The 13605-nt window shown below is 33.4% G+C and overlaps 1 protein-coding gene across 1 annotated transcript; it reads left to right on the plus strand.

The window, feature by feature from the left end:
• Nucleotides 1-6104: 6104 nt before the first annotated feature.
• Nucleotides 6105-10031, plus strand: LOC133293396 (protein SPA1-RELATED 3-like). The gene is made up of 4 exons (XM_061491965.1): nt 6105-6401; nt 6713-7758; nt 7931-8088; nt 8936-10031. Exons 2-4 carry the CDS (start codon nt 6859-6861, stop codon nt 9903-9905), a joined length of 2028 nt encoding a protein of 675 aa, XP_061347949.1. The 5' UTR covers nt 6105-6401; nt 6713-6858; the 3' UTR covers nt 9906-10031.
• Nucleotides 10032-13605: the final 3574 nt, after the last annotated feature.

The raw sequence follows: 13605 nt of genomic DNA on the forward strand, positions 1-13605 counted from the left end.
AAAGGAGTTCTTTTAATGAACTAAGAGCTTATTTGGTCAAATTAAAGAAAGGGGCTTAAAAGATAAAGTTAAAAATTGTTTGGTGATTATATAAAGTTATTTTGATGGTTTTGAAATAGGGAAGATGAAATAATTTGTTGTTAGAATGGATTATTAGGATAAAGGATAAAATTTACAAATACAAATTTAAAATAAGAGTAAAACAGTGAAATAAATTTGAGGACTCTAAAAAGTTAGCATATATGTTAAAAAAAAAGATTTTCTTGGGAGTTTTTAACTTTTAATATTTTTTTTTCATTTATAACTGATTTTTTTTCCCAAAAAAGAACTTGAGGCCTACTGGTAAATTATACAAGAGCCCAAAATATTCACTTGAGTAGAGCCAAAATGTCGTAAAATACGTTTGATAGATTAAAAATTAATTTAAAGGTGTTTAAGAGATTTTTTTGGTTTTGTTTTGGACAACTGAAGGAAAACAAGAAGAGAAACAAAACTAGCCTCTTACAAGGAAAAAATGCCCCATTCGAGAAGATAAATCATCCCAAAGAGACAAATGATTAATGTCATGTGTGACTGTATATGCACTCAAAGAGATAATTGAAAATTCTAGTTGCATATATAGGTGGGATATAATTGAATTCATTTCGGTGCTCGCAACAAATAATTATTAATTAAAATAAAAAGATGTCATATTATTGTAGTGACTAGAGTTTTTCTTTAGCAACTATTTTTGAATAGGCTGTACCATATAAAAATAATAGTAATTAACATTGGTCATAGATGAAAGTTGAATCCAGTTGGCGCCGAATTATTATATAGAGATGTGATATATTTTACTCTGTTAATAATTTTTGTTCTTTACTAATTCATACAGGCTTACAGCGCCACATATTTTAAAAAATAAAAATAATTCTGATATTTTCTAATATTCTGACATATTAGCATTTATCATCACTTTTTTTCTTATTAATTATAATAGAAGCAATAAATAATTATATGTGAAAATGTTACTAGGTACTGATATAAAACTTCTTTATACCAACAATGACTGAACGAATTCGAAAAAATTCATTTACAATAACTAAATTTAAACTGGTAGTCATACTATGCTCTTCAAGTCAATGTTCAAAGTTGAAAACACTATGATCTATGACATGTGATTCTAACAGCTATTCATCGTGCAAAATGTCTGGAACATTTTGCAACACGTTTATGGTCTTGTTCTGACCTCCAACACAAGAACGCCAACTTTTACCCCAAGCAGAGACTCTATGTCCGCTAAAAATGTGAAGAAAATCAATATATATATATATATATAATGGATATTCTTCCTACCAAAATTTTCTATTACCAACTCACTACATATCTAATCACTCTTTGATCAACATTTTCTTTTTTTTTCAAAAACTTTTTAGCATTCTCTCTCTTTGATTCAATGGTGATTAGATAGGTAATAAGTTAGTAGTAGAAAATTTTGGTAGTAAGAATATCCTTCCTTATATATATATATATATATATATATGGGATTGTAGTTTGTCCTTTAACATGATACCATCAAATTTCCTACACATACAACATTTGGTGGGACCCACACTTTTTAAAACAAAAAAAAATTAAAAAAGTTAAGGCACGCAAAACGAATCTCTATAACATTACACAATCAATTTTCCTACAACATAACTCTTATAAAATCCTATATATATATATATCTATATATATATATATATATATATATATAGTTCAGGATACTTTTACACCAGTGTAAGTTACACTGTCAATCTTGACCATTGATTCCACTTATATCTAAGGGCTCTAATATTTAGTAATGTGAGTCATTGGATACAAGTGGATCAATGGTTAAGATTGAGCAAGATCATCTTACACCAAATCTGAATCATTGATTTACTTGCATCGTACGACTCAAATATATAATAAATCAGAATCCTTATATATATATATATATATAAAATCAACAATTAAGATTGTGAATGTAATTTACACTGGTATAAAATGATCCTGATATATATATATATATATATAGATATATAGATATATAGCTTAACATTTCTCAAGCTGCCGGAGATAACTTTATCTCCGGCTACTAAATCATAACTGTACAAAGATAGATCAATGGTGATAAAGGAAGAGAGAGAAAAAGGGAATCATAACCATTCAAAGGTGAATCAATAAATATAAGAAAATAAATAATCAAAACGACGTAGTTTTGGAGTGGCCGGAGATAAACTTATCTCAAGCAGCTTGAGAAATGTTTTTTCCATATATATATACAATGGCAGACGTATATATGTGCAAGTGTGTGCAAATGCACACTCAAAATTTTTGAAAAAAAAAAGAATAAAATATATTTTGGATCATCAACAAAAATTACGGGATCTAATTTAATCTCTTAAAAAAAATCATCTTGTGATCCCTCTAAATTTCAAAATATACCCATGTTAGTCTTTTAGAGGGATTAATGTGGGTCTTTTTAAATTTCAGAGGGACCACAATTTTGATTATCTGGGTCTATTTTTGAATCCTGAGGAACCACAACTCAACTTTTTTTTCTAAGGGATTAAATATGGACTCGTAATTTTTGTTGAAGACATAAAATGTTCTATTGTAACAGTTTAGTTGACTCTTGATTACTTTTTTTTACGTTAAGTTAAAGTTTTTTTTTTTGTTTATATTCTTTTGTATTTTAATATATTTAAATTTTTTTTCCTTTATTTTTTTATTCTAAATGTGCAGACATAAAAAAAAATTGTAGGTCCGCCATTATATATATATATATATGGGAGAGATCTTTTGACTCTAGAGTAAGACTTACAACTCTTACTCCTTATCTCAACCATTGATTTCCGTTCATCTAACGGTTATCTATACTAATTAATTAATTATTAATTTCAAATAAATAATAACAGTTAGATGGACGGAAATCAAAGGTTGAGATGGAGAGTAAGAGTTGTAAGTCTTACTCTAGAGTCAAAAGATCCATCCCCACATATATATATATATAGGTCAAAATCATTTTACACCAGTGTAAGTTACACTCTTAATCTTATCCGTTGATTCCATTTATATCTAACGTCTCAAATTGTTTAGTAATGTGAGCCATTGGATGCAAGTGGATCAATGGTTAAGATTGAATGTAAGAATTCTAACTCTTACACCGGTGTAAGAAGATCCTACTCCTATATATATATATATATATATGTTATGCTTATAAATTTTTTGTTTACAAATTATATTATGTACTACGGATAGTACATGCTCAAGTAGTATGTATTATCCGTAATACATAGTGCAGTTTGTAAATAAAAAATTTGTAAATATAATTGTTCTCTCTCTCTATATATATATAGGCTTTAATGTTTCTAAAGTAAATGTAGATAAGTTATTTACATTCGCACCCAAAACGACGTCATTTTGGGTTGAAAAATTAAAAAATTATAATGAAAATTATAACCCTGAAATAAATTATAATTACCAAAATACCTTGATTTTTGCCTCAAAACGACGTCGTTTTGGGCTCACTGTAGATAAATTATTTACATTGACTGTTAAAAAAGCGAACCCATATATATATATATTATGGAGAAAATATTTATATTTTTGCTTAAAGAAATTTTTCTGTCACACTCACATAAAAATGAATGAGTTCTATTATAAAGAGAAAAGAGAGAACAAAGTAATGGGACCAATTTATTTTTTTATGTTAGCGCGATAGAAAAAATATTTCTATAGCAAAAGCAGAAATATTAAACTATATATATATATATATATATTTCAATTATTGATCATACCTTGGAAAGGAAATTACAAACCAAATTTAAAGAAATTCAATGGTCGAGCACTCGAGCAAGTTTTGATAGTCATACAGGGATATTTTTTAAGACTTAGAAGGTTCAATATCAAATTTTTGTTGAGCATGGTTGTATTCTTTATTATCACATAAGATATTCCATTAGAAGATTAGAATCATTCGGGATCATTCTCCCAAAAAATTAAGGTAATAGTGTGTGTCATTTTAAAATATGTAAAGTTGTGTCATTTTAAGAGAGAGAAAGAGATAGATAAAGAAAGAAAGAGAGTTGACAAAAAAAAATAAAGGTGTGGATCCCACCTCTTTGTGAGAGTGAAATGATAGAAGTTGTGTCATTTAAAAAGATAAATATTTTTTCCAAAAATTAAAATGTAAAATAAAGTAGCGTTGTTTTCGTGAATACTTGTGCTGGGTTTGTATTTATTCTGCTCCTAACAAATGAAAGACTATATTGTAAAATGGGATTTATGAGTATAATATTAAATGATCCAAGAAAACTTTCTTACACACACAACTAGGAGGTGAAGTTCATATATTTTTTTTTCTTTTATTATTCTATTTTCTCTTTCCTCTTTATTCTAAGTATAGGAAAGTTTTCTTACATAATGCAATATTATACTCATTAAATCATTGTAAAATACATATAAAAGTGAGAGAAATAGCAGCCACACTTAAGGGACATGTTGGTTTGGGTTTGAGGTCCTACCAACCGATTCAAAGGGATGAAAGGTGTAGAGATAAACAAAACAACAATGCAATAAGATCAGGCAGATGCATTTATTAGAGCTTACATAGGTTTTGTTGCATGTTCCATAAGATCACACACTTTCAATTCTATCTTTGTGGTCCAAATCAAAACATGCAGACACTTTCCATGGACCACACTCACACACAACATTGTACTTCAAATGGTCTTCCTATTTCTCTCTCTCTCTCTCCTTTATCAAACAAGAATCTTATTTATTTATTTTTTAGTGAAAAACACTATGTTATTTCCTCTCTCTCTACTATTTTACTTTACATTTTTTAATTAAAAAATACAAATTAATTTTTTTTTCATTTTCTTTTTTTCTCCCCATAAAAAGTAGGGAAAAATATTTCTCCAGTTACCGAAGACAAAGTTATGTCCGGTGAGCTCAAAACGACGTTGTTTTGAGTTATAAGATTAAAAAATTAAAATGATAAAGATTAATATAACCCTGCAATATATTATAATTACAAAAATACCTTGATTTCTGTCCCAAAACGATATCGTTTTGAGCTCACTGAAGATAACTTATTTTCATTAACCGGAGAAATCCTTTACCCTAAAAAAGTATCGGTTTAATGTTTCTCTTATTATGAGTTAAAATTATTTTCTATAAATATAAAAGTGTGTCCTAATTTTTCTTTTTTTTTCTTCAACTTCACATGAGCCATGTATAATATTACTTTAGATAACATACGAAACTCATATTTTCTCTCTCTTTATACGAGTCCATTTGGGCCCCACGTATTTTTTAATATTTTAATAAATATTAGATAAATTTATTTAAAATAATTTTAAAAGCTTTAAACTCGTAATTTTATATGTGTATAAGAGATAAACATAAAAAAAACTAAACCAAAAAATATAGACAATAACACGTCAAAAACCTAATCTCACAAAATGACAAAAAGGGTATTTTCATCTATGAAATCTTAAAATTCTACACAACATGAAAGTAATTAACAAATGATTACTCCTGAAATTAAGAAACACTTGTCCCGAGTAGGTATTAAAGTTAAGTAAATGATTAAAAATTTCAACCACTAAAACTGATTATCTGAGTGGTAGTGCTATTGATTATCTTAATATGTAATTAGTTTTTTATTATCATCAAAGTTACTTTCATTAAATGAGATCACACTTTGCTTACTTCAAAACATATTGTTTATAATTTATTATCTTGTCTTTGTCGCACAACTAGGAAGTTTTTTCCACTTTGGGGCATGCCATGTGTTTCCATCTAAGAGAAAACAATACCATATATGTATATAACTATATATTATTACATGTAATAACAATAATCACAGTGTTTTATGTGTTACTTTTTTGGAATTTGCAAAGATGGCCCACAAGTTACTAAAATTTAATCTATCTCCTTCAACATGGCTTAAGGCTATGGTAGAGCCACGTCGTTTGTTTGTAATAAAGCGGGAAGATAACGAAGATGAAGTGTTCCTCAAGGCTTCAAAAGGGTAACAAAATAAAGTAACTAATAGATACCCAATATGGAAACAAGGGAAGAGGGTGTGAAAATATGGCAAGTTTGCTTTTTTAATTCTCAAACAATATTTTTATCCTATTATTAATCATTATTAGTAATACTGTTTCTTATTATTTATGTGGGGGAGGTTTTCTTTGTTTTGTACTTTTGTTTGATTTTTTTTGGTTGCTTTTTCTTTTTCTGATATTTTTTTTTATATGAGAGAAATGTTGGGAATTTATGAGGCTGTGGAGTTTCAGTGTCCTTGTGCAACTGAAAAGTTTTGTTGTGTGGTTCTGTTCTGAAGTTGGTCTAGCAGAAACAGGAGATCCTCCTATGGTGATATGGTACACCTCTCTCCTCTCTGTCTCTCTCTCTTTATGTGCCTCTTTGTCTCTCTTTGTCTATACATGTGTCTATCTGCCCATTTGTTGACTCTGAAGGGTGATTGTAAATTTTGATCAATTTGGAAAAAGTTTGGTCTTTTTGGAGGGTCTATGTTGTTTTTCCTAGAGTTGGAGTTGTCTGCTTTGAAGTTGAGAAACCTATGTTGTTTTTGCCTTTTTTTGAACTAGTTTTTAATTTTCAAACTGCTTTGTATTTAATGGGATTATTTGCATCCTGAAAAGCTTGTAAATTCTCATTTCTAACTTGGCAGGAAGGTCTGATCATGTTAATGTAAAAAAAAGCTGAGAGGTTGATCTTGATATTGGGTCTTTGTGGCTTTCCCGGAACCATTGAAATGAGTTTGAGTTATCATGTTGTTGGTGGAGGTGCAAGCGTGTGAAATCCTCTATTTCTTGCATGTGTTGTACCTGGCCTACATGCAACTCTAACTGGATAAGAATGGAGGGTTCTTCTGGGTCTGCTTGGCAGAAGTCTGAAAGTTCTAGGGCCTTAAATAGTTCTGGAGTCTCAGACAGGAACCAAAGGCTTCATTGTCCTGAAAGAAACCCCTTCTCTGGTGAGGCATCACATGATTCTGGTTTTGAAAAGGAAAAGGATAGGGTTCTGTTGGCACAAGATGATAAGCCTGAGAATCTTGGTGGGGTTTCTGGGTTTTGTGAGGATGAAGTAGAGGCTGACCCTTTTTTTTGTTCTATAGAATTGGGTGATATTAGCTTGAGGCAGTGGTTAGATAAACCTGAAAGATCAGTAGATGTCTTTGAATGCTTCCACATATTTAAGCAAATAGTAGAAATTGTTAATTTAGCGCATTGTCAAGGAGTTGTAGTTCATAATGTGAGGCCTTCCTGCTTTGTCATGTCATCTTTCAACCATATCTCATTTATTGAATCAGCATCTTGTTCAGATAGTAGCTCGGATTCTTTGGGAGATGGATTGAATAACCAAGGTGTTGAGGTTAAAACTCCAACATCTCTCTGTCCCCATGATATGCATCAGCAGAGTTTAGGAAGTGAAGATTTTATGCCTGTCAATACTTCAACAACTGCTTTGACAGATTCTAGTTGCATGCTGTCAAGTGCTGTGTATGCGGCTCGTGCATCATTAATAGAAGAAACAGAAGAGAATAAAATGAAAGATAGAAGAAAGGCTGAAGAAGTAGAAGGAAAGAATCAATCATTTCCAATGAAACAGATACTACTAATGGAGATGAGTTGGTACACTAGTCCTGAAGAGGTTGCTGGTACTCCTAGTTCCTGTGCTTCGGACGTTTACCGATTAGGGATTCTCCTTTTTGAGGTTCATAACAGTAATTGTACAATTCTTGAGTTCCTATATTTTAATTGGGTACTTTGATATACTTTATCTTCTTCACTTTGTTGTTACAATGGAAGTAAGATATAGTGTTGACAGACCCTATTTATATTTCGATGTACTCTAACTTAATTATCCTATGTCTACATGTGACCAGCTATTCTGTCCACTTAGCTCAAGAGAAGAAAAGAGTAGAACAATGTCTAACCTTAGACATAGAGTTCTTCCTCCACAGTTACTTCTAAAGTGGCCTAAAGAAGCTTCATTTTGCTTATGGTTACTACACCCTCAACCTAGTAGTCGTCCAACACTTGGGTAATTTATCTTCATCACTTGGCTTTTGCATTTCAAATATCCAAATTGTGTGTGACATGTTCCAATTATCTGTCACTTGAAAGCCTTTTTTTTTTTTTCTTTCTAATTCTTTAATTTATGAGATGTTGGAGGTTCTGATTCAGCTAATTGGCAAACTATTTTGAATTAGATCCTTATTAGCTGCTTTTACATTGAGTTCCTGATATTACTTTAGCATCAAGGTCTAAGGTCTACATATCTCCTGGATACAGAGCCCATTATGATGTGTCTATTTGAGAAACTAACTAGATAGTTTCAATAATATAAGATAAATTTGAACGATTATATGGTGAGTTTTGTGCCGATATTGCTGTGTTGAATCATATTAGTTTTGTTAAAAAGTTTTATATCTTATATTTGTGTTTTTGCTGAAGGTGGAAGATGGGTTATCAATCATTTTCCAAAACTATGTCAATGTTGGATAAAATTTGCTGCCTGCTTAAAATATTTTAAAAATGTCTTGGCTAAATACTAGTTTTTAATAGTTCTCTTTATGCATTCATGGGCATTTGGCTTTTGTGTGATAGGGTGAGTTAGCAAATTCTTGCACCATATGCTTGTAGTATGCATCTAGTGTTTGCAACCATTTATTTACAAAATTCATACTGTTTTCGCCTATTTATTTGTTACGAGTTATCAATAAGAAGACCTAATCCTATGTTTCTTAATTTCTTCATCTGAAGAGCTTCCGTAGACTTTGCTATATAATATAGTAGCTAAGAACCAAGATCCTGGCTGATCAAGCCATTTTTAATCCTGTCATAAACATCACAGATATTTTTAAACCTTTTGTTTCCTTGTGTATCAGGGAGTTGTTGCAAAGCGAGTTCCTTAATGAACAGAGAGATGATATGGTAGATCGTGAAGCAGCGATAGAGCTTAGACAAAGGATAGAGGATCAAGAGTTGTTGCTAGAATTCCTTTTGTTACTTCAACAGAGAAAACAGGAAGTTGCGGAGAAGCTGCAACATACTATCTCTTTTCTGTGTTCAGATATTGAAGAAGTGACCAAGCGGCAAACTAGATTTAAAGAGATTACTGGCGCTGAACTAGGGAGTGATGATCGTTCAGCATCAAGTTTCCCATCCATGACAATGGATGACAGTGAGGATTCTGGTTGTCTAGGGACTAGAAAACGAGTTAGACTAGGGATGCATGTTAAAAACATTGAGGAATGTGATGATGACATAGGTGATGATCAGAAAAATCATGGAAGTTTTCTTGAGAAAAGTTCACGGCTAATGAAGAACTTTAAGAAACTAGAGTCAGCGTACTTTTTAACACGATGCAGATCAGCCTATTCCTCAGGGAAACCAGTGGTTAGACATTCACCTATAGAAAATGATGGTAGAGGGTCTGTTGTTGCAACTGAAGGAAGTTGCATCAATAACTTAGCATCAAAAGAGCAGTGCAGGGAGGGTACAAGTGCTTGGATAAATCCTTTCCTTGAGGGTTTGTGCAAATACTTGTCTTTCAGTAAGCTAAAGGTTAAGGCTGACCTGAAGCAAGGAGATCTTTTGCATTCTTCCAATCTAGTATGCTCACTCAGTTTTGACCGTGATGGAGAATTTTTTGCTACTGCGGGTGTGAATAAGAAAATTAAAGTGTTTGAATGTGATACAATCATAAACGAGGATCGTGATATTCACTATCCGGTAGTGGAGATGGCGAGCAGTTCAAGGTTGAGCAGTATATGTTGGAATACTTACATCAAAAGTCAAATTGCTTCAAGTAACTTCGAAGGGGTTGTACAGGTGAGTCAAATGAAATGCACTTGAAAGAAAAGGGTATTTTAAATATTATTGAATTGTGTATTAATATGGTACAAAGAGGTCTCTATTTATAGAGACCAAAAACCCTAATTCTTGACCTAATGGGCTTGGCCCAATACAACAAATACTAATAATAATAAAAGACCTAATATTTACAACACTCCCCCTCAAGCTGAGGAATAGATATTTATCATTCTCAGCTTGCTAGTAAGTTCTTGAAATCTATCTGAAGGAAGTCCCTTTGTCAATAGATCAGCTAATTGACGCCCAGTGGGAATGTATGGAGTGGTAATCAACCCGCTATCAAGTTTCTCTTTGATGAAATGGCGGTCGACCTCAATATGTTTAGTCCGATCATGTTGAACTAGATTATGAGCTATACAAATAGCGGACTTATTATCACATAGCAGCTTCATAGGTCCCTCACATTTTATTTTGAGATCATCAAGTACAATTTTCAGCCACAGTAACTCACAAATGCCTTGAGCCATAGCTCGAAATTCAGCTTCTGCACTTGATCTGGCAACCACATCTTGTTTCTTACTTCTCCATGTCACCAAGTTACCGCAAAGAAACATGCAATAACCAGTGGTAGAACGACGGTCAGTCACGGATCCAGCATAATCAGCATCAGTGTAGACTTCTAAAGAGAGATTACCATCACGTCGGAATAACAATCCTTTACCAGAAGTAGCTTTAAGATACTGAAGAATTCTCTCTACTGCCTGCATGTGTTTCTCCTTTGGATCGTGCATAAACTGACTGACAACACTAACAGCATAAGCTAGGTCTGGCCTAGTATGGGCCAGATATATCAATTTTCCAACTAGCCGTTGATATTGTCCTTTATCAACTGGAGGACTCTCCTCTTCAAAGCCTATCTTGTGATTCTGCTCAATAGGAGTATTAGAGGGTTTACACCCGAGCTTCCCTGCTTCTTTGAGAAGATCCAAAACATATTTCCTCTGACTGATAAAAATTCCTTTGCTTGAATGAGCTACTTCTATCCCTAGGAAATATCTTAGTTTCCCAAGGTCTTTGACTTCGAACTCAGAGGCAAGTCGTGTCTGCAGAATCTGTCTCTCCACAAAATCATCACCTGTGATAATAATATCATCAACATATACAAGGAGCACAGTAAGCTTCCCATTTTGGGAGTGCTTGAAGAAAAGAGTGTGATCTCCTTGACTCTGTCTATATCCTAAGGTCATCATAACCTTAGTAAACCTTCCAAACCAAGCACGAGGTGACTGTTTCAATCCATACAAGGCCTTTTTTAATCGACAAACTTTATTTTCCCCCTTCACAGAATCAAAACCAGGCGGGATTTCCATGTAGACTTCTTCTTCTAACTCACCATTGAGGAAAGCATTTTTCACATCAAATTGATTTATATCCCAATTGTAATGGGCAGCAAGGGACAACAAGATTCTCACTGTATTCATCTTTGCAACTGGAGCAAGGTTTCTTCATAATCAATGCCATAGATTTGAGTGTAACCTTTGGCGACTAATCGAGCCTTGTATCTCTCAAGAGTGCCATCAGAATTATATTTCAGGGCATAAACCCATCTGCACCCTACTGTTTTCTTTCCGTTGGGTCTATCAATAACCTCCCATGTTTTATTTTTCTCCAACGCATTCATCTCCTCTTGCATGGCTTGAGCCCAATTCCCATCTTTCAAAGCTTCATGTACTGATTTTGGGATTGAAGTAGAATCTAGTGCTGAAACAAAGCTTTTGTGCTGCACAGAAAGATTAGCAGAGGAAACAAAATGGGAGATAGGGTATTGAGTACAAGAGGGACAGGAAGAACAAGTTTTCTTGGAACAAGATCTTTTTCCTTTTCTTAAAGCAATGGGTAAATCATCTGAAGCAGTAGTAATGGGTAAGTCATCAGAAACAGTAGTAATGGGTAAGTCATCAGACGTATTAACATCATGATCAGAAATATGAGATTCAGGACTTACCAGTGGTTCAGACGATTGAGGTTGCTGTTGAGGCAATGTGGGCTGTTTCCTTCTTTGATATACCAATTCAGGTGTTACAATCTTCCGTATCTCTGGTGTATTTGATGTATCAGTCATAGGAGGATCAGTCACAGGAGGATCAGACATAGACACATTAGGAACAGGAACAAGAGGAAGAGACACTGACACAGGTGAAGAAGTAGACACTGAAGATTCAAAGAAGGAAGGTGATGAGTCTTCTGGTGAATTATTCTCCCCCTGAAGATGAGGACCTTGGAAAAAGGACTCAGATTCCTGAAATGTAACATCCATAGAAACAAAAAAATTTCGACTTCCAGGGTGATAGCACTTGTAGCCCTTCTTATCAGGAGCATAACCAAGGAAGACACATTTAAGAGCCCTAGGATCCAACTTACTGCGATGTTGTTTATGAATATGAACAAAGACAACACACCCAAACACTCGAGGAGGAAGACTTTGCAAAGTTGGAACAGAAGGAAAAAAAGAAGTCATGGAGTGAATAAGACTTACATGATCGAGAACCCGAGTGGGTAGACGATTGATCAAGAACGCTGCAGTAAGAATGGCATCTCCCCAATAGCATTTGGGTACATGTGTTTGAAACAGTAAGGCACGAGCAACTTCAAGAAGGTGACGATTTTTCCTTTCAGCAACCCCATTTTGTTGAGGGGTGTCTACACAAGTAAGTTCATGAATCATACCTTGATTTTGTATAAATTGGGAAAAAGAGTGATTGACATATTCAGTACCATTATCTGTCCTTAGTCTTTTGATATTTTTACAAAATTGAGTCTCAATCATTTTATAAAATTGAAAGAACAGTTGTGGTACCTCAGACTTTTCACGCATTAAGTAAACCCAAGTGACACGAGTGTAATCATCAATAAAAGAAACAAACCATTTATTTCCAGAAGAATGAGGGACCTTAGAAGGACCCCAAACATCAGAATGAATAAGATCAAAAGGTTCAACACTCTTAGTAATACTAGAAGGAAAAGACACACGATGATGCTTAGCAAATTCACAAACATCACAATGAAAAGACTCAACAGACTTAGACAAAAACAATGACGGGAATAAAGATTTGAGTAAACTAAATGGAGGATGACCCAAACGCTTATGATGCAGCCAAATTAAAGAATCAACAGTTGATTGGCCATGAGACATGAATGTGTGATCTATTACTTTATTTGTGGGAGATTGTGACACCAGATAGTACAGCCCACCTTGCTCTTTAGCACTACCAATCGTCTTCCCTGTGGCGAGATCCTTAAAAACACAATGGGTAGGGAAGAAGGTTACAGTACAATTCAAATCTTTTGTAATTTTGTGAATAGAAAGAAGATTCGTGGAGAGTTTAGGAACATGAAGAACATCCTTAAGATGTAAGGACTGCTGTAAGTTTATGTCACCAGAACCCGCAACTGATGTATGTGAGCCATCAACTATGGATATTGTATGAGTTCCAATGGTAGGATGATAAGAAATAAAGGAGTCAGCACAACAAGCCATATGATCAGTAGCACCAGAATCAACAACCCAAGAATGTTTAAAATCATTACATGAAGAAATGAAAGAATGAGTTTTGGAGCTCATACCAGTCATAGCCAAAGCACTAGTATCAGATGGCTTACTCAGATAATCAAGAATGGTTCGGAGTCGTTCCAACTCATCTGGACGAAATGCAGATTGGGTCTCATTAGGTGCAGGGGTTAT

This window comes from Gastrolobium bilobum, unplaced genomic scaffold (genome assembly GCF_033153095.1).
Source record: "Gastrolobium bilobum isolate Gb01-03AN ecotype WA unplaced genomic scaffold, APGP_CSIRO_Gbil_v1 utg40036, whole genome shotgun sequence".
NCBI lineage: Eukaryota > Viridiplantae > Streptophyta > Magnoliopsida > Fabales > Fabaceae > Gastrolobium > Gastrolobium bilobum.